The sequence below is a fragment of the Neophocaena asiaeorientalis genome, unplaced genomic scaffold (genome assembly GCF_003031525.2).
Source record: "Neophocaena asiaeorientalis asiaeorientalis breed wild unplaced genomic scaffold, Neophocaena_asiaeorientalis_V1.1 scaffold443, whole genome shotgun sequence".
Taxonomy (NCBI): domain Eukaryota; kingdom Metazoa; phylum Chordata; class Mammalia; order Artiodactyla; family Phocoenidae; genus Neophocaena; species Neophocaena asiaeorientalis.
In genome coordinates, this window is record NW_020171808.1 from 1,008,917 (window position 1) to 1,030,707 (window position 21,791).

Sequence of the window (21,791 nt, forward strand, 5' to 3'; positions counted from 1 at the left end):
AAGCGAGAGCCTGCTCTTTTGAATGATTAGAGGTAGGAAGAATTCACTTGGTTTTTACATTTGCAGGAGGGAGGCTTCTCTAAAATAAAGTCACTAAGAGTATTTTGGAATGTATTAGGAAATGAAACGGACTTGGTTCCCGGGAATAACAGAATTAAGGAATGTTCAGGAAGAAGCTGCTCCTCCCGCCGTCTTAGGAAAGTTCCAGTAATGGAAATTCCTGGTCAAGGCAGATGGCACATTTTAAAGCTCACGTTTTCATTTTCGCCCTCAGACCCTGGAAGCAAGCTTCCCATCAAATGCCCTCTTGCTTTTGTCTCCCCTCCATTAGGCCGATTTTGTGAAAATCGCTCACCCCGAGGCAGCATTCAGAGAGGCCGCGGAGGAAGCTTGTCGGAGCATTGGCGCCATGGTGGAGACGTACGTCTACCCCTCCTCCCGGACCGTGCTGGGCCGCGGGCTCCGGGTCTGTGCCCCAGGTGGTCTGTGTGCAGGGCTCGCCCGCTGGCGGGGGATGAGGCACGGGGTTGGTGTGTGAGCCACAGGGCTGCCCGGGGTGGGCGGATGGGGGGAGCCCGCGGCCTGACTCTGGGCCGCCTCCCTGTCTGCCGTCCCTCGGTTTCCTCACTGGTCAGGGGGGTGGTGGAGTGATCTGCGTCTCAGGGCTGCTGGGAGGAGGACGAGGCGGCAAATGCAGAGTGCTTGTGGTGCGGGGGGGCACGCGGCGGACACCTGGGGCCTCGTTCTCCTCGTTGAAGGGGTCGTCAGCGTCTCGGGGGCGGGCAGCGCCAGCTGGCACATGGCCGTGCGGTGGGATCGCTGTCGCCCTGGAGCTGTGGCTGCAGGGCAAGAGGTCAGTGTGGTCACCTCTGCCCGGTGGCCGTGCGGTCCCCTTGGGGCTGGGATTTGGGGCATCGGGGCCCATCGTAAAGGCAGTCTGGGAGCTGCGGCAGGCGCAGGCTGGGGTGAAGTCTGTCACTTGAAAGGGATTAGGAGTAAATGTAAGAATACTGGTCAGAGTAACGGGGAGGGGGTGGGGCGCCCACCAGGACGGGGGTCAGCCAGTGCGGGCGCCCGGCCCCCCTGGCTGGAAAGACCTCGGGACCTGTGCCCCCCAGCCCAGCGGAGGCCCCCCGTCCCCCGGGGCTCGCGTGGGGTGTGCGGCTGCTGGCCGGTGCCCCCGGCAGCGTTTGCCCTTTGGGGATGGTGCGTGCGAAATTTGCCTCCTTGAACGGGAAAGCTGGTCCCTGCAAACTCCAGACCCTGGCGTGCTGAAGGCGCTGGAGCCGAGGGCTGCTGGGGAGGTGAGCGAGAGCGCCAGGCCCCTGCCTGGGGCCTGCGTGCTGCGTCGGCGGACCTGGGCTGCTGGTTCCGTGGGGGGACAGTGGGTGCCTCGGTAGGTAGAGAGGTGGTGTCGGAGGCTCGGCCCGCGGTCCCCCCTTGGCCATGGAGCGCAGCTCAGTCTTTTGCTGGGACCGGGCCCTGCCCCCCCGGGGGGGCGTGGGTGCTGCCGAGGGACCTGGCCATCGTCACCGGACAGAACCCAGAGCCTTGCCCTCCGCCCTCCTGAGCGCTGGCTCCTTCTCTCCCGTAGCCTGAGCTGCACCCTAACTGCCCAGGGCAGCTTTGAATAGGATGCCTTCCGGTGCCCGAGTAGAATCGACTGACTTTCCAGTGGTGGGAAAGCAAGGATAAAGCTGGATGTATTTGTTTAGAATTAATGCCAAATATAGACTAAAATACAGACTTTATCTCAGAGTCCTACAATGTAGGACACGATATGGGAGATCTGCTCAAACCTCGGACGTGGGTCCGGCCGGCCACCTCGGAACGGCTGCCCTTGGATGTGGGTGGCCGGGGGCCGAGCAGCCAGAGGAGGCGGCGGTCCTTGCTGACCTTCTCCCGGTTCCTGGGGCTGAGGCCGAGCCTGCCCCCGTGCTGAGCATTTCTCGGGCCGGCGGGGCTGCCTTGGTCCCTCAGGTTCAGGGTGGCCCGTGAGCACTGTGGTGACAGAGGCCCCTCGGTTCGTATGAACCTGCAGGGGTTTGATTGTGTGTGAGCTGCCCGGGGAACCTGACCGCCCACGAGCCCCTGAGTGGACCTGGCGGGCGGCGCTTAGCCCTTGCCCTTCCCCGAGGCAGGAGCCTGGCCCGCACTGTGCTCTTGGGAGAGGGACTCAGGAGCTATCGGTGGTGCTGGGTGGGCCGGGCCCGAGTGCAGCCGTAGACAGTAGCCGCCTCCTCTGGGAGTGGGGGCTGTGCCCAGCGTCTCGTTGAACCCTGGGGGCCACCAAGGGTCTAACCCTTTCGGACCAAGGGCACGGTAGCCGGGGCCCATGTGGCTGCAGGGTGTGGCTCTGAAGCCTGTGCCCTCGAGCTGTCCCCGGTGTGGACCTGCCACTCCCGCTGGTGAGCCAGGGCAGCCCAGGCTGGGCGCCCAGTCAGGACTGCAGGTCGTTCCTCCCCTCCCATCCCCGCTCCTCTCCTGTTAGAGAAACCAGTGGTCCTTGGCATGTTGCTGACGCGGCTGGTTCTCGATGGAAGCGGGGTCACGTCCTGTCTGCTCTTCTGTCCCCAGCTGTGGACTGTGGCTTTAAGTTTGTGCTTTTACTTTCCGGGACAGTTAGTACTAACACACTTCCCGTCCCTTAGTACCTGCGGTTATGCCATTCCTGGTCCAAAGGAAGAAACAAAACAATACCCCAAACCTTTGGCCTCTGGCCATGTGGATGCTGGAACTTGACACCATTCTCTTCACGTAAAGCAAAAAAGGAAGGTACTAGAAAATCATTTAATTTTTTTTATTTGTAATTTTTCTAGGTTGAACACAAATGTGGAATTGTATCAAAGTCTGCAGAAATTATTAGCTGATAAAAAACTTGTGGATTCCCTTGATCCAGAAACCAGGTACTGCTTCCTTTGCGTTCATCGCGGTTGTGACTGTGGAGCTGAGCTTGAAAGCCGTTCCCTCGGTGTCCCTGCGCTCACAGCCCCTCTGTCCAGACAGTTTCTCCCCTTGCGACGAGTCCCGCACCCTCCTTGGACGCCACTCAGACGGTGTCTCCTCCGAGAGCTCTGTGCCTGTCTCACCCCGGCCTCCTGCCCAGCTCCACTTCTCTCCGTCCTCAGGCTCCCAGCCTTCTCTCCTCTGCCCGTTTGTCAGCTCAGCTTTCCCACCCGCTGGACGGGAAGCTCCTCGAGGGCAGGGCCTGGTCTGATTTGTTCACTGCTGCATCTTAGCACCCCACAGCCGTGGCCTGCAGCAGGGCCCTCTCCAGGGAATGGATTCCTATGAGCAGTTGACGGTTCCATTTTAGCTGCATTCCTAAAGTTCCGTCATTGCTACAGCGGGAGTTGAAAGCAGAGTGCTTTTATTTACTGGTGGATGTCAAGATCCTTGAAATGGTTGGCTTTGGTTCATACCATTTATGATTCTGAATTGAAAAGACCTAACTGAGTACACAAATATATTTGATACAGGACTGTGGATATTATATTTCTTTGCTCAGATTTATTTATTTATAAAACGTGGTAGTTTGTCGTTAACCTGCCTATATGTTATTTGTGTCATGGCACAGAGACGAATGTCTTTCCCTGCCTTTTGCACTTGTTTATCTCCTTTTTCTTTATGGGATGCTTACTTGGCCCCATCTGCTTCCTCCTCTGTTGTCTGTGTCCGTACGTGGCCTGTGACCCCAAGTGAAGCCCAGCCCACAGGGGTCAGTCAGTGGTGGTGTCTCGTGTTGATCTGGTGTACGAGTGATCATGCCGTGTGAGAAGCAGGGAGGGGTTGTCTTCGCCTGTCTGCCTGTAAGCGGTTACCTGTGGTCCTGTTTCAGTTCATTGATCCTGATGCTCAGGATATGGGTAAAGCTGGCTGTACAATCACAGCAGTGGGTCTTTATTATAATTTTAGGTTTGAGCATTATTACCTTCGTTAGCAAAATGAGTAAAAGTTGAATGCCTGCTAATTGTGCTGGATTTGTACCGAGCTGCTGCTGACTTTGAGTAACAACAGGTTGTTCATGATCTGACTTTACTAACAGATTTGCTTTCCCATATTTAATGTATAAAAATGGAAGTAGACTGGCAGACCATTTGAGGTACAAAGGAGTTGTGCTAATTGGACGTGTACCACATTTCTAGATGTTACTAAGATGCCAATAGGATTTTTATTTTTATAAATATTTTTTATTTATTTCTGGCTGTGTTGGGTCTTTGTTGCTGGGCGCGGGCTTTTCTCTAGTTGCGGCGAGCGGGGGCTGCACCACTCTTCGCTGTGGTGCACGGGCTTCTCATTGCGGGTGCTTCTCTTGTTGCAGAGCACGGGCTGTAGGCACGTGGGCTTCAGTAGTTGTGGCACACGGGCTCAGTAGTTGTGGCTTGCGGGCTCTAGAGCACAGGCTCAGTAGTTGTGGCGCACGGGCTTAGTTGCTCTGCGGCATGTGGGATCTTCCTGGACCGGGGCTCGAACCCGTGTCCCCTGCATTGTCAGGCGGATTCATAACCACTGCGCCACCAGGAAAGCCCACGAGTTCAGTATTTTGATTCCCCTGGTCCCTGATGGGAAAGTAAATCATCTTAAATTAGCTTATAACTAAAAAGGGAAAGATGGGGACTTGACTGGTGGTGCAGTGGTTAAGAATCCGCCTGCCTTTGCAGGGGACACAAGTTCGATCCCTGGTCCGGGAAGATCCCACATGCAATGGAGCAGCCAAGCCCGTGTGCCACAACTACTGAGTCTGCGAGCCACAAGTACTGAGCCCGCACACCTAGAGCCCGTGCTCTGCAACAAGAGAAGCCACTGCAATCAGAAGCCCGTGCACTTCAGCGATGAGTAGCCGCCTGTTCGCCGCAACTAGAGAAAGCCTGCACGCAGCAGCAAAGACCCAATGTGGCCAAAAATTAATTAATTAATTTAAAAAAAAAATAAAAAGGGAAAGATGAACTTGTAAGTATAAAATATCACCGGAGAAAATTACTGAAAAGTTGCCCCTTGCTTTAGATGTTATCCAGGATACTTTATGTTCTGCTGTTGCTTTTTTATTACTGCTAATACTTGACATTAGGGTGAAATTGTTACATTAAGGAAAGGTTCGGAAAATTCGGGCCTGTTGTGAAGTTTGCGGATGCATTTACGATCATTAAAAACCGGATTTCTACAAAGCACACCGGTACCCATTCTTGAAATGGCCATCTTCCCTCCTAAGTCTAAGCAAACGTAGCCCAAGGGGAAGAGGATGGTGGCGTGAAGCTGATGAAGAGTCTGCTTTTTGATAGCAGGAGAAAAAGGTGATGTTTCAGATATTGCTGACCTGTTGAAGGGTATTACTGATGGTCTTTGAACTCCCTAAGCACTTTATTTGTACCCCTGTTAGGAAACTTATTATTTCTTTTGCCTTGTGTTCATTCATTCAAAAAGTACTTATCCCCGTCTGCGCCACGCCTTACGGGTGAGCAGAGTATCGCTCTGTTCGGTACACATGCTGAGTAGGAAATGTGCTACAGTTACGCAGGGTTCAGGCAGCGTGTGTATGTCCCACAAGGACTTAATTTGGTGCGTTGTGTATCGTTTGCAGCAGATACTCTTGAAGGAAAGACAGTTGAAAAGATGTACATTTTTTCCTTTCTAGAAAACGGAAAATTTGGCCTTGTTGGAGTAATTGTCATTCATTGTCAGTTTAAGACTTGTTGTATAGTTAGCACGGTGTATCTGATACCAAATCATCCATAGGAAAGCTTAAAACCCAGTCAGTCAGCCAGCTGTTTTGCCTGACTTCTAAGATGTTACGCTCCTGGTTTCAAGCAAACAAATGTGTGTGTGTGTGTGTGTGTGTGTGTGTGTGTGTGTGTGTTGAAACATCCGGCTTTTGGGCAGTAAGGTTGGAAAAGATGGATTTATTTTGCAAAAAACTGATTTTTGTTCATAATTATCATTACCTGTTCTAACCTGTCACATATTTTATTTACAGGCGAGTGGCCGAACTGTTTATGTTTGATTTTGAAATCAGTGGAATCCATCTAGACAGAGAAAAGGTAACCTTGTTTTTTGGCTCCTCTTGTTTTACTGATATCTAGTTGGTATATTGTTGATGTGGTTCTTGTATGTTGCTTGAATTTCCATATTATAAAGACACCTAGGTCGGTTATGTTATAAAATTCTCCTGGAAGTTGTATTTGAACATAGTGCCCTCTGGAAGTTGGCCTGTCACCCAAGATAATTCAGAGTTAAGAAATGACTTGAGGCAGGGCATTTTAGGTGTCATGGAAGTGGGATGAGATGGGCCGTATCAGGAAGGCCAGCTAGTGAGTAGGAAAGCTGGCGCTGTTGAAGATTAGGGTCTGGTTGCAGAAGTACAGGAAGTATTGTTGAGACCCAGTGCAGGTGTGTTTGTTGATGTAATACCTGTCTTGGACAGACCCCCATAGTTTCATTCTGAAAGCAGTAAGCATGGGTTATACCATGTTGAAACTGGGATGGGAGGGGCCTTCTTTGTCCAGACCCCTCATTTTACATGTGTGGGAACAAGGCAAAGCGATCTGTTCAAGTTCCCATCCTTTGTCCTGAGGATCTCTCACCCTGGCTGCTGCTCTTCTAGAACGTGACATCCCAATGCGCGCTTATTCACTTCAGTATTAAGCTCCGGGCTGGGAGAATGGGATGGTCCAACCAGCACCCAAAGAGCTGCCTGCTCCAGCGTCTCGCCCTGCCTGCCTGCAGCCTAGACTGTTACAGTGCCTCTTTCTTTTTTAGATAAATATGTTTCTCCTGGTAAATATACGATAAAGCCACTTACCTATTAACAGAGATTGGTTTATCAAAGTGTCTTGGAAAGTAGAGGGCAGGATATTGAGAATACGTGTCACATACATAGATGCTGTCATTTTGGTTGGTGCTGAGTGTGAGTAATTCTGAGGCTGCTCACATGTCTGTGTACTGGTGTGGCCTTAAGGGCTCAACATGTGACTCCTGGCCTAACCCAGCCGTCCCCAAGGCTGATAGGCTCTACTGCAAACTCAGATTGCCTGAAATGGACACATTTGCCCCTTTCCAGACCAGTTTGTTATTAATACTTCTCTGTACCAATAATGCCACCATTCTCTGAGTCACCCAAATCCAATTTTGGAGTCAGTTTGCATTTTTTTCCATTCTCAGTGCTTTCATATCTCAGTGACCAAGTCCTTGGATTGTTTCTGTAGGGCTTCACTTGCCTCTCCGCATCCCCAGAACAACTCACCTTGATCCTTATCACCAAATACCTGGGCCATCCTAAAAGCCATTGTCTTCCTACACCCATTATAAGTAACAGTGATTAAGCATTTGCTCTTTAAAGCACGTATTTCTCATCAGATCTTCATAACAGCTTTGAGGTTGGTACTACTTCTATTCCTGTTTCATGGGTGAAGACACTTAGGCACCTAGAGGTCATGTGATTTCCCCAAGGTCACAGAGCTTGTAGGTGGAGGAGGCTATTACATAGGCCAGCCCGACTCCAGGGCCTGCCCAGCTGCCCTGCCTGCAGGCCTACTGGCGGTCAGTCTAACCTCTGTCTGACCATTGGAGTACTTTCCTTAAAGCGCTGATTCAGTTGTTACTCTCCCACCCAGAACCTTCCAGTGCCTTCCCATTGCCTACTGAAGGAGTATAAATGGTAATTAATACATAGAATCCCCAGCTCTCCCTGCCCTTACCCCCGTGTTACTCATGGCACTGCCCTCCCTGCTCTGGTCCTCTGTCCCCTCTGGGTTTGCCTGTCTGAAATCCCCATTAAGCCTCATCTTCAGGCCATGGTGTCTGCAAAGCTGTTCTCAACCCCCCAGGTGGAATTTTGTATTCATCCGAACGCACGTTTTACTTCACACATACGGCATTTACCTTTAGGTTGTTACTACTGCGTTGCTTGTCTAAATCACAGGTCTCTCAAGGGCAGGGAGTGTGGGTTCTCTTTTTTCAGGCACGGGAGTTTTAGGCTCGATAAAATCATGTGTGAGAATCACAGTGATGCTCACCGACATTAATCAGATTCGATATTTTCAGGAGGAAGTTTTGCTATTAGAGAATCTGGCAGAATAGTTTTATTATTTGTAGAATCTTCATGAAAGATGTTTTTGAAACTTTATTAAAAAGTAGCATGTCAGGTCAAGGTCAGCTTCACCAGCACTGACTTTGCTGCTCTTATCTAACATGTGTTCTTAATAGGACAGCTGCCCCTCCTAGCAGGTTAGTCCCTGCGAGCCCACCCACAGTGAAGATGCAGTAACGTAAACCTGCTGAACTCTGTGTTGTCACTTCAGTGTCTGTTGTCAGAGGTGCTCCACTAGGACGGGGGGCAAGGGAGACAGCACACTTTAAGAGAGCTTGAAATGAAGCCGCTAACATAACCTACAAACCGTAAAGGCCTACGTTCTTTCTGTATTCTTTCCAGGTCATTCCTTACTTACATTTTAGGGTCTCATGAATACAATTAAAAATTAAAGGAAGTGTGTTCTTCAGCAGTCATTTAATAAATGCAACAATCTCATAGCATTCTTAGAGCTCCGAGTACCGCGTGTTTAATTATGTCCAAATGATGAAATGATATGCTTAGCAGACTGTTGGTGAAGTTGGGAAATAAACCGTTTTCATTTTTCCAGGGATTGTAACAGGTGATGAACTCCTTGAAATAACTAATTTTATCACTTTTTTTTTAAATAGTAAAAGCTGTGAGGAAAGTTTTTGGAACTGTAGTATAATTTCCAGATGTCTTTCTTTTTTGTTATTCCACTGGTCACCATTAGGGGGTGACAGATCGCCATGTCAGAAAGAAAACGGGCCAAGAGAAGAGTCTGGATGATAAAGGTGTAGGAGTAGCTGAAAGCTTATGTTTCCTATGAAGTTTGAATTGTCTGTATTGAAATTTTTTGTTATTAAAACGCACTAAGTTCTTTCCGGCAGCTTAGCAGGGGTGCATCTGCGTCGTACACAGTTACCTTTTAAAACTACTCGCGCTGCCTAACCATTTGTCAGGGTCATCGCGCAGATTAGAACCTGTCAATAGCTGTCGACCCCCTTGCCGGGAAGCTTGCCTGTGATTTCACCTGAAGCCCGTCCTGAGCCCAGGTCTGGATGCCTGTCTAGTTTTCCTGTAACAAGGGCCTGAAAATTCACCCCTTGTTCCCGGCGGGACCTGGCCAGTGACGTGGACCTCAGTTTTAAGGACCTGGTCCCGAACATTTGTGGCGCCCCTTTGATGGCACAGGTTTTCTCAGGAGGTGGTGTCCTAGGGGTGTGACTGACGAGGAAACCCACCCCATTCTGTCACTGTCACTGACGGCCTGAGGCCTGACGGTGCCAGCCGTGGGGCTGGGGGACGTGGTCCTGCCCCAGCAGCCCCGACTCCAGCCCTCCTCACCTCTCTGCTGCTGTCCTGCTGTAGCCCCGCAAGTGGGTGCCCAGCAGAGCTTCGGAAGTGCCCCTTCGCTGCACTTCAGCGAAGAACTGCGTTAATTATATCTTCCTTCCCCTGCCCTTGTATCTGATCTTTTAAGACTGAGAATATTTTCTAATCTGCCCTTCAAATACTTCCTGTGTTTAGTCTCAAAATACTTTTAAGTATCATATCAAACAGATTCAGCTACTCCCTGGCTCACTTAACTAAGAGGTTTTCAGGGCCAGGGGAGGACCTGGACTTCCCAATGTTGTTAATTTCACAGATGCGTTGTATAACCCAGACTTTGAATAGAACTCTAGAAGTCACATACGTCTTAAAGCCTAGAAGCACTAAAAATCCGTAAGATAACTTTTTGGTCAGGATATTAAATATCTATCGAAAGTAGAGTTAACATTTGTAGTACATCACTGTGTGCTAGACATTTATGGGGCTCCCCTGGTGGCGCAGTGGTTGAGAGTCCGCCTGCCAGTGCAGGGGACACGGGTTCGAGCCCCGGTCTCGGAGGATCCCACATGCCGCGGAGCAGCTGGGCCCGTGAGCCACAATTGCTGAGCCTGCGCTCTGCAACAAGAGAGGCCGCGATAGTGAGAGGCCCGCGCCCTGCAATGAGGAGTGGCCCCCACTTGCTGCAACTGGAGAAAGCCCTCGCGCAGAAACGAAGACCCAACACAGCCATAAATGAATAAATAAAATTAAACATTTATGATACAAATTATATTCAGTATTCATTTTATCACTTAATATATTTAGTATCTTATTAAATTATAATTCAGCTATATATGTTGCTTTGCTGTCTTCATAGATCACCTATTAAGTTGTGAAATATTACTTAAATAACCTTTATTACTGCCACTACGTACAGCGTAAAAGAGCAGTAGACCTGAACGTTAAAATCTTGGATCTGAGCAGCGCGTTTCTCATGGGAACCCACTTTCCCAGCAAGATTGAGAAGCATCTCCTGCCGGAACACATTCGGCATCACTTCGAGCAGGCCGGGGACCATGTGCTGGTAGATGGTCTGCGTACAGAAGTGCCGGATGACTTGGTACGTGTGCTCCATCCTTCATGCAGTTTGGTCTCCGTACCGGGGCCACGTCTGTTGTGACCCCCAAATTCAGTGATAAGATAGTCACACCTTTAAAAATACGTTAGTGTCACTAAGCACGAAAACTTGAACTGGGGGTTATTAACTCTGTGAATGCTTTGCATAGTGAAAATGGTTTGATTACTCCTGTTTAATAAAGGGCTCCTCATTTTCAAAGTGTGATGAACAACAGCCGTGATGGCCATTCTAGGGACTCAGACTTTAATTGCAGGTAGTTTTCACGTCACCTGGTTAAAGGTGCTTCATGGCACATGTGTTGGCTAAGATTTGTGCCACCCTGCCCCGTAGTAGCGAACCCAGTCGAGTATGATTTGTCTCCCATACCAGTGATGAATTCAGAAGCTTTACTCCCTTTGTGGAGACCATTATTCTAAGGCTGGGGGAGGTACCCTATATTATTATGGTGTAGGACTTTGTACTGCGTGTGGATGTCTTTCACCTTTCACTTTCTAAACATAGGTGCGAGAAGCCGCTTATAAAATTTTTCTTTATCCCAATGCTGGTCAATTGAAATGTTTAGAAGAATTGCTCAGCAACAGAGATCTTCTGGCAAAGTTAGTGGGGTATTCTACATATTCCCACAGAGCTCTCCAAGGAACAATGGCTAAAAATCCAGGTGAGCCTGTTTCTCCAGCTTTAAGGACAAAGTAGGGATTTTATGAGGCTGAACTTATGACTTTAAATAGCTATAAATTGCTGTTCTGTTTTTCATATAGTCAGAGACCAGTTACTGAGATTTCTGCTTCTTTATTAGGAAGGATTTTTAAATAGAGCTAATAGCTTGGAATGTATTCTGCCCAACCTATGTATTTTTATGTACACGTTGAGAGCAAATCATACTTAAAATTTCACTGATGATGATTTGAATTGTTTTCATTTTAACTCAGCTGGTTTCTGTGCTGAGCCTAACCGGATTGGTTAGAATTAGTGTCAGAGAGAATATTTCTGCTGAAGTCAAGGTTCAATGTAGGCTGGGTCATGTAAAAACCCATCCTTTCAGAGAGAAGAGGGCTGCTTCGCAAAGTTGGTGCTGGGGCGGGCGTGGGGGGAGCATCTCCTGGGTTTGCTCCGTTCAGTTCTCTATGATTTATGATCTTTAAGGGAGAATGGTTTGCAATGAAAACGATACAAATGTATATAGCGTATCTTTCAAAGGTGTGTAGTAAATTACAGTTACATTTTAGACACTGAGTTCCGGGTAGGGTAGCCTCGATGGTGGGGCTGTTCAGACCCAGGTGTGTTGTAGGGGTTGGGTCTGCATGACTTGGTGACGGGCTGAGTGGGGGGAGCAGATGGCCGTGGACACCCGGGGTCTCTGGCCGTGCGTCGGAACAGACGTGCCGATCGCGGGGTCGGGGGACACTGGGAGGGGCTCTGTGCTGTCTCTGTCCCTCCCGTGTTCCCCGCGGTGTCCGTAGCTCCTCGGAGGTTTTCTTGAACCCAGCCCGCCTTGTTTCTTTCTCGTGCACGCCGTCCCCTCGGCCTGGCCTCACTCCCGCCAGTCAGCCGTGGGCATGTCTCCCGCACTCGAGGCCTGCTTGCTGCCTGCGTGTCTGTCCGTCAAAATCCTATCCAGGGTGTCAGTGCTGGGCTCCCACCGCCCTCTCCATGAAGCCTGTTAAAACGTTTCCACGTCCCTTGGGCTCCTTCGTCCCTGAACTCATAGAACACTTAAATTTGTGTTATATACTTCAGCTCCCAAACAGGTATTCTGTCCCCTCGGGTGCTTTTCCGCAGTCACTGTTGTCACCACGTTGTTATAATGACGTCTTATTATTTTATACGATATGTAATAGTTATATAATGCCTACTCTGGGCCGTTGTTTCCTTTCATTCCTCTGTAGCCGTGTGAGATAGACGGTTGTATCCACTTCACGGATGAAGAGCTGCAGGTCAGGTCGATTGCTAAGACGTGGCAGAGCTCAAGGCCAAACCCAGGCTCTCGATTCATGCTCCTCCATCGGCCGCCTGAGACCACATGCCCCTTTTTCTGTGTCACCTGCATCGGCTCTTTCAGTTCATTGGTTCGACAGATACGCACTGAGCGCCCGCTGTGTGCCAGATGTTACTCTAGGCGCTGGAGATAAATCCGAGTAGCACAGATGGGAATCCCTGCTTGTGTGCAGGTGACAGAGGAAAACAGAAAAGCAAGGGAAGAGTCCGGTCTGTTCCTGGCACCTGCAGGTTGTGGAGAAAGTGGTACAGGGAAGGGAGGACTGCGCGTGTCAGGACGTGTGCGGCCTCGCACAGTCCGCGAGGGCTGGTGAACGAGGCTGTGAGCGGAGGGTCCGGATGGGGGCGCAGGTGTGAGGCCGGGAGGAGGAACAGGGGGAGCCCGCGGGGCAGGGCGGGGGGAGGTCACAGCTGAACGAGGCTCGTCGTCGGGGGAGGTGGGTTTGAGCCGGGACTTCAGTGGTCATGGCCCCGCCGAGGGGGCTGAGAACCGCCACAGGGAGGGGCACCCGGAGGTGCTTTGCAGTAGCCACAGTGAGGGACGCGGCTGCTCCAGGCCGACGGCGGCTGTACGGGTGGTGAGATGTCACGTTTGGGGCGTGTGGCACCCGAAGGGAGAGCCAGGCCTTGGACATGAGCCACCGGGAAGACAGTTCCTGCTGACAGGGGCGGGGCAGGAGCGCGGTGGGTCTGAGTTAGGTGTGAGGTGCCAGTTGGTCAGTGCAGGTGGAAACACTGATGGACAGCAGGGCACACACACGCCGGGACGAGACTGGTCGGCTTGCCTGGACGCTGGGGGCAGTCGGGGAAGCGGGGGACTGAGCCCCGGCTCGAGTGACTGGAGGTCACTGGAGGTCACCGGAGGTCACCGGCCCCGCAGTAGCGAGCGCCCAGGGTGATGGCCAGCAGATCCACGGCTCGCAAGGTGGTTAGCACAGGAATGTCTTGGAGCTGGACTCTGTGCACACAGTTGTGTCGAGTGTGACCTGTCATTTGGTTGGGGAGCTTGGACGTGTACATAGAAAGATAAACCTTAATACAGATCAGTGTCTTTTTAGTTCCAAATGCACAGCATATGGAAAACAATGCCCTGGGATTTTAGGAGCGCAGGAAGTTTGCAGATGCTTGGATGGTTGTTGAAAGTTTCACGAGGGAAGTGAAGCTGGAGGTGGACAGTGCGGAACAGTGAGCTGTTGACAGCGGGGGCGGGAGGTGGGAGGGGTACAGGTTAGGGTGGACCCCACGTGACAGGTGTGCCGGGTCCTCTTCCAGCGAGGCGTGCGCTTGCCCAAGGCCGGCAAACTCATTCCTTTTTATTGAATACTACGACGGTATCCAGGTAGATTAATTGAGGTAGATGTTTCATATGTAAGAGAGCTAGGAAAACAAAATAGGTGAAAGTTAGTAAACAATGGTTATTTTGAAATAAAAAGCCACACAGAGAGATATATTTGAAAACAGTTCTCTATGCTAGCTGGTTTGATATCCGGAAATAAAGACTTTAGTGTAAACTAAATAACAGTTGTTTTTCTTAACACGGTCTAAAACGAGGCAGCGTTTTTCAGGTTACGAGATACGGGCTTGTTCAGCAGTGATGGTGGGGAGACCCTTGGGTTCCTGGAAAAGAGATAAACTGAACAAGAAACTGAAACATATAAAAGACCATCTGGAAAATAGAAAAACAGTGTGTGTAGCCCACTCTCAAATACATGTGAAAGCCGTGTACATGTTAAACAGTGGCAAAAAGTGCTAAATTCAAAAAGTCACATGAAAAATTTCCTATCATGGGAAACAACAGTAACTCCACTACATTGCCTTTGTGGGTTTGTACAAAATAGTGACTTATGGCTGATGTATTTTAAGTAGTTAAAAAAAAAAAAATTCCAATAGAGCCTACATTTTTAATGTTCTAATTTTGCAATATTTTCTTTGGATACTGATCCTAAATAGATTATTCTGCTGTGTATATAAAAATAAAAATATTGGGCTTCCCTGGTGGCGCAGTGGTTGAGAGTCCGTCTGCCGATGCAGGGGACACGGGTTCGTGCCCCGGTCCGGGAAGATCCCACATGCCGAGGAGCGGCTGGGCCCGTGAGCCATGGCCGCTGAGCCTGCGTGTCCGGAGCCTGTGCTCCGCAACGGGAGAGGCCACAGCAGGGAGAGGCCCGCGTACTGCAAAATAAAAAAAAAAAAAAAAAAAATTTACCCAGAAAAACACTTATTTTTAAAATCTGATGTTTCTAAGTTGTAGTGATTTTTATGAACAAATCAGAGGCTAGCTATCTCTTGAAAACTCAGAAAAAAATTAGACATGTCTGACAGACATTTTTTTCCCTTAAACATACGAGTAGATAGAAATAGATTGAACCTTTGGATTCTTTTCTTTCATTTCCCGTTAACTTTTTATTTTGGGGTATCATTTAAGGCTTTGATTATTACTATGTCAGTTTAATTCGTTTATTTAATAAAGATTATCATCATCCAGAAATGCCTAGCATATGTTAGCAACCCAGCTTCCCTTTGAGGATCCTCACTTTAAAGGCGTTGTAGTGTATGGACTTATGATCACCACATTATAATTTTAACAGGCATGTACATTTTATTTTATGTAGTTAAAGATATTTTCTTTTGGATTTTCATTTTAGAGACTGTCATGCAGTTCCTTGAGAAGCTATCTGACAAACTCTCTGAAAGGTTCGTTTTTGTATTCTCTTTAGAGTACATGTTATTTATTTAGGTTTTTTTTTAAGACTTGATTTATAAAAAAACAATTAGTGACCTGTTAAGAATATAAGTGTTGGAATATTGCATCAGATCTGTGGACTATTCAAGAGATTAGATGAACAGTGAGCCCTCCTTTGAAAGTGCAAAGTCGTCCCCCGAAGGTGACAGTCTCGGAAACTTGGGCTGTCCCCTCTGATGAACCAGTCAGCCGTCTTGAGGAACTCATCATTGATAGGGACTTCTTAAAATTTCCCAAACCTTTTGAAACTATATATTTTAGCTTGTACCATCAGTTTTATCATCAGCTGGAAATGTAGTATTTCTCTTCTGTTGGCCTCAGTGTGGGTGGCTGGTGGGGATGGTAGATGGATCTGTTTGCCCTGCTGTGTGCTTTAAGAGCGCTCTCAGTGGCCCCTCTGTCACAACTGCCTGCCTTCTCCCTGCCCAGCCCCCTGGGCTGGCCCTCATCCTCGGGGCCACTCTGGTAGTGCTCTTTCTGGGGGCCAGCCCCCCAGGAGCCTTCAGACACCCTGGCTCTAGGACGAGGCATGGCACGTTTGTGAGAGACCGTGATCTCTCCTATGGCACTGCCTAAAACCTCGTTTGCTGCCTGACTGCAGCAGCGTGTTAATTTTAGCTCCAATTTCCATCTTCTGTTATAAACTCATGCCTTAGAACACAGTCCTCTCCAATTTGGATTCTATTTATAAATTCTAAAATTATCTTTCAATGCAGTGAGCTGTCGTGGCTTTGATATAATGAAGTAGTGTTGATTATGCAGTTATTTGAGACTTTATTCTGCTTTGCCTTGCTGGTTAAGCATTATTCTTCTTCTTCACTTGTAGTAGCTATAGATTATATTTTGAGCAGACTTATCTTCAGATTTTTATAGTGGTATATAGGAGTTCATTCTAACGGAAATTTCATATTCCGCGAATATTAAGTACATATTTGATTATTGCCCAGCTGGAGGTTTTTGGTAGGGGAAAAATTATGACTAGCAATCTTAAATATAATCTGTGTTAATATTCTTTTATAGGAAGTAATTTGTTAGCCTCTTTTTTAAGGTGTAGCAAAAAGCAGTGGTTTAGGGCTTCCCTGGTGGCGCAGTGGTTGAGAGTCTGCCTGCCGATGCAGGGGACACGGGTTCGTGCCCCGATCCGGGAAGATCCCACATGCCGTGGAGCGGCTGGGCCCGTGAGCTGTGGCCGCTGAGCCTACGCGTCCGGAGCCTGTGCTCCGCAACGGGAGAGGCCACAACAGTGAGAGGCCTGCGTACAGCAAAAAAAAAAAAAAAAAGCAGTGGTTTAAAGTTTACTGATTAACACTTCGCATGTTTCTGTTAACACTGCTAGTTTTTCCAGGCTTTTAGTACTTTCAAGACATATCTCTGCCAAGGTGCTTTTTAAGGTAGAAATTGTAGTAATTTACTGATGTATATATTATCGTTTCTTCTAGCACATGTAAAACTTGGTTAATACTGGTTGCGTTTGCACTACAGATTACTTCTAATTTTATCATGAGTATTGGAAAGTAACATAAGCAGACTAGTTCTTTTATAATGTAATTATGAAAATTTTGTCCTAACAATTACTGATAAACCTGTTTTACAGAACTATGAAAGATTTTGAGATGATACGAGGGATGAAAATGAAACTAAATCCTCAAAATTCTGTAAGTGACCCTCTTGGGATATTTTTATTATAATATAAACAGTCTGTCAGCTGAGGTCTTTATCTTTTGACTCTAGAACTTTCTTGTGATTTGCTGACGGTGTATATAGTCTTGTTTCTGATCCTTGGATTTGGGGAATAAAGTATTGAAATATTTGATACAAATGTCGGAGTCTGACATTCCAGGAAATCCATTGTTTTTGTTGGTTAGTTGCTATCTCTCTCTCTCTCTCTCTCACACACACACACACACACACACACACACACACACACACACACATACACACACACACACGCACACAGAGTCTGTTAACACAACCTGTGTTAATATCTGCTCACACAAAGGTTGCTTCTGTTCTATGGAGAGTTGGCGTCTGTGTGCGAAGCACCTTTAGGGGGCTCAGGAGGGGATGGCCTGGCCGGTGGCAGCTTCAGCATCAGTGCTCACCTTGCAGTTGACACGTTTGTTTGCTAACCTGTGGAGCTCAGTTAAGTAGATCAATGTTGACTGACAAAGTGTAACCCGTCTTGAAAACACTGAATCTTAAGATCAAATGATTACATGATTCTTCCAGTCAGACTGAGTGTCCTTAGGGCCAGAGTGTGCCCTGAAAAGGGATGAGATCCCAGGTGTTAGGGCTCGGGTCCTCATCTGGCTCGGGGTGCCACGGGATTGCTGGGGTGTCTGGACCCCTCTCCTGTAGCTGCTGGTGGTGGTCATTCTTGGTTGCTGGTGGCTGCTGAGCAGGGTTAGAAACTCTTTACCAGCTTCCCAGATCCTACCACCATGAAATGGAGTAATTCTGTCATAGTCACTGATTTCTGGAGCAGCATGTGAGATTGTTAAGTGGTAGTCAGAGCTGTATCTAGCAGAGTAACTAGGATTAGCCATCCACCCACTTCGGCTTCGTAGGTAGGTCCACTTAGGAAACTAGATCGTGGATCAGAATTCAGCTTGGTGAGCACAGGAACAGAAAAGGTGAAGTGTGTTGCCAAAAGCTAATTCATTAATATGACTCGAAGTTGTTCTCCCTGGACATGTTTTTGTTTGTTTGTTTTTGGTTGCATTGGGTCTTCGTTGCTGCATACGGGTTTTCTCTAGTTGCGGCAAGTGGGGCTGCTCTTCGTCGCGGTGTGCGGGCTTCTGATTGCGGTGGCTTCTCTTGTTGCGGAGCACGGGCTCTAGGCGCGTGGGCTTCCGTAGTGGTGGCTCGTAGGCTCAGTCGTTGTGGCTTGCGGGCTGTAGAGCACAGGCTCAGCTGTGGCGCACGGGCTTAGTTGCTCCACGGCATGTGGGACCTTCCAGGACCAGGGCTCGAACCCGTGTCCCCTGCCTTGGCAGGCGGATTCTTAACCACTGCACCACCAGGGAAGCCCCGGACATGTTATGTAGCTACTGATGCTGGCTGTTCTGAGGATGTTTGGGAAATGCCCTTTCTTCTCTCCTGAAGCCCCCGTTTTGGTGAAGGTGCCACCGTTCCCCTAGGTGCCACTGCTCCCCTAGCCAGACCCTGGACTAAGTCTAGACCAGGGGTTCTCAGACTGCTCCCTGGAAGGCAGCACCTGGGCACTTGGTAGAAAGGCAGGCTCTCGGGCGCCACGAGCTGTGTGTCAGTGAGCCCTGCGGGTGTTCACACCCGCCCCGGCCTGTAGTGTCAGGTACCGAGGCCTGCGGCTTCTACCTTCCTGGGAACTCTGTCCCCTGTCTGTGCCCATTGCCACAGCCCTGGCTGAGGTCATTATTCCTTCTCCCCAAGACGACAGTGACTGGTTTTCTAGCCTTTTGTTCTGCTCCCCTCGAGGTTGTCCTGCATTCCAACTGCTTTGCTGGGTGCCTGGCCCACGTTGGATGTGGAGAAGGTCCTGGGTACTTACTCGGAATGGGAATGAGTGAATGCAGGGCTGCCAGAGGGATTTTTCTGAAACACTGATTGGGCCTTGCACTCTTTAACATTTTCAGGTAATTATTAGATTTACCTTCCCATTTCTTGGCTTTCCCACCAAGCCCTTCGTCATCTTTCCCGACGTCCTCCTCTTCTGCTTGGGAGCCCAGTCGGTGCTCTCCGCTCACTGCTGACAGCCGCGTGACGCTCGTGCGCTCTTTTCACTTACTTTTTGCTTTGCTTCCCTTCTTGTACTTTACTTTTATTTATTTTTTATTGAAGTATAGTTGATTTACCATGCTGTGCTTTCTTTTATTTTTAAATTGTAACTGACGTTTATGTGCCAGCGAATGCCGTACATCTGGATTACGTGCTCCCATTCTTCACAACCCAGCTCAGGCTCTGTCTCCTGCAGACGTCTCCTGCCCTCCCCTGTGATTTAACACCCTTCGTGGGCTGTTTGGCGTGGTACAGCGTCATACACGTGACACACTGGTCTCTGATTGGCGGGCTGCTTGTCTTCCTGCTGCCCAGACTGTTGTCAGCTCTTGGTACAGGGACGGTGTCTTGTCTCTGTTGCATTAGAGCCTGCGCTCTTTCTGGCACGTAGCAGTTAGTAAACAGTCATCTTTTGGAGGCCATGAGTGCCAGGAACTGATCACTCAGGGGCCAGAGTCCCAGGGATGCTGTCCCTGCCCTTCAGGAGCTCATGGGCAGAAAGAAAGGAAACCTCCATGTCTTACCTTGGTTCCCTTCCCTGATAAAAGTATGAGCATGGCGCATGAGAAAGAATACCTTGTCCGCAGAGGAGATAATGTCTAAACTGAACCTTTAAAAGACCTTGGTAATAAGGATAGAAGCCTCATTCACGGAGCTCTTCTCAGTGCCAGGTGTTTTGTTTTGCAGTTGAAGTGCATTTAGCAATACTGTCTGGGAGATGCTGTTGATTTATTCAACAGATAACTCTTGAGGGACTACTGTGTAACAGGCAGAATTCAGGGGCCAAGATACAACGGGAAAATTGCAAACAAAATCCCTGCCGTCACGAAGCTTACGTCGTAGGGGAAGAAAAGAGATAGTAAACACATGAAAAAAATCAGTATCGTGCTAGTCCTGTGGTGATAGGAACTGTGGGGGAAATAATGCAGAAAAAGTAGATGGAGGCTGTTGTCTTACAGGGGCTGGGCAGTGAAGACCCCCCCCGCCCCAAGGAAGATGACACCGGAGCAGCCCTGAAGAAGTGAGGGGCTGGCGACCGCCAAGGAAGAGCCCTCTGGGCAGAGCCGGAGGGAGGGGTCTGCCTTGCAGTGGAGGAGCAGCAGGAGGCCGGCGGGGGTGGGGGAAGCCCTGCGAGTCCCCGTGCTGTGGACTGTGTACCAGGGGTCAAAAATGGTTGTTCTAGTGTTTCTTTATGACATTATTTTCTTTGCCAAGATTAGAGTTAATTCTGCCTTAGTTACGTTTTAAATTGTTGCTTTCATTTCTGGGATCCACCCTAAGCTTCTTGCTTAGATTTAGAAAGAACTCTAGTCTCACCTTTAGTTCCCTAATCTTACCTGCAGTATGTTTTATGGATTAAAACATGGGTTACATTTTGGGGAAAATTTCAGCGTGGCTAATTTAATCTATCAATTTTGACTTCCATTAGTTTACATTTTAGAATGACATTTGTTTAGCTTTTCCCCAAATTCTGCAATTATGCTTTATTTATACCTCTCAACTCACTGATTGCAGGGAAGTCAAAATAAAAAGGCACGTATCTCCTGCCAAGTCATGAATTTTTAGGCTTTTTATAAACCTTTTTCTGGCATCATAACAGGTATACATTTTATAAGTTGGCTAAATTATTGATTGAAATTGTGAAATAGTCAACAGCTTTCATAACAGTGAATTTTTCCTTTGTAGGAATTAATGCCTTGGGATCCCCCCTACTACAGTGGTGTGATTCGTGCAGAGAGGTACGTTTTTTGAGAAATACTTGTATGTGAGAAGGAAGAAAGAAATAACGTATTGAGCGTTTTGCCTGCTAACTGGGCAACTGTCCCTTCACTTGGTGCCCACGTTACAAACCTGCGTCCCCTCAAGCTCAGGCCCTGTGACGGAGTGGCCAGCAGCCGCCCTCAGGTCACTTATCTGGGTTGGGAAGCCCCTCCCCCAGGCCTGTAGTGGTCCCTCCCCCATAGCCCGTCCTCTGTGGCTTCTGTCATTCCTGTTTACACCTTGTGAGTATCTCCCGCATGGCTGGAATCCGGCCCCTCCGCCTCTTCCTGTGGGTGCTGTCCAGGCTTCTAGACCCTGAGCTGGGGGTGCTGGGACTTTGCTAGAACCCTCGTCGTGTCCCGTTTCGGGCCCGGGGTGGGTGCTCGGCAAATACTTGTTGAGCCAGTAGAGGAATGCGGTAGTACTTGGCATGGTACAGTGTGGTTTTCTTATGTTTTCTCATTTTGATTGGAACACGTCAGCATGTTATTGGCACATCTGGGAGGATATAAATGAAATAAGCATTTGGGAAACTTAGTTGATACAGGGACTCCTCTGGCTTCTGTATTCCTCTGCGTCTATTAAACTGTGGCAAACTAGGAGCTATGCTTTTTTCCCTAAATATACCCTATTTCTGTCATTTTTATGTTTGCTTGTAAACCCACAAAATAGGGAGGCCTGTTCGGAGTGAACACAAAAATGTTTATGTCCCAAGCAACTTTACATCTGCAAGAGGAATATATTTTTTAACAATCTCAGAATCTTAGCCTTTGACAAATCCTTAACATTTTTCTCTTACGGTTCATTTTTTAGATTTGCAGTTAGGATTGACTTAGGTCCTGGAAGAGAATAGAAGTTTTGAGCCGCTTTCTTTACTGAATCGTGCTGGCATCTATCACGATAATATAGTTACTCAGTTGGCACTAAACTTCGGAGTCTTCTGGTTACCATGCATTATATTCAAGCACCAAGCAAAGGGTAGTAAGCACCTCACTAAAATTAGACGCTGCTTCTTCTAATGGTTTCTTTCAGCATTTGTCATA

The 21,791-nt window shown here is 48.5% G+C and overlaps 1 protein-coding gene across 1 annotated transcript in view; it reads left to right on the top strand.

Moving 5' to 3' along the window:
* MIPEP (mitochondrial intermediate peptidase) overlaps positions 1 to 21,791 on the top strand; it is a 129,916-nt gene that overhangs the window by 5,952 nt on the left and 102,173 nt on the right. Inside the window, exons 3-10 of the mRNA XM_024753980.1 lie at positions 332 to 420; positions 2,820 to 2,906; positions 5,972 to 6,035; positions 10,293 to 10,475; positions 10,995 to 11,151; positions 15,134 to 15,182; positions 16,826 to 16,886; positions 20,674 to 20,726. Coding sequence (XP_024609748.1) covers positions 332 to 420; positions 2,820 to 2,906; positions 5,972 to 6,035; positions 10,293 to 10,475; positions 10,995 to 11,151; positions 15,134 to 15,182; positions 16,826 to 16,886; positions 20,674 to 20,726 — 743 coding nt within the window. The remainder of the gene's footprint in view (positions 1 to 331; positions 421 to 2,819; positions 2,907 to 5,971; positions 6,036 to 10,292; positions 10,476 to 10,994; positions 11,152 to 15,133; positions 15,183 to 16,825; positions 16,887 to 20,673; positions 20,727 to 21,791) is intronic.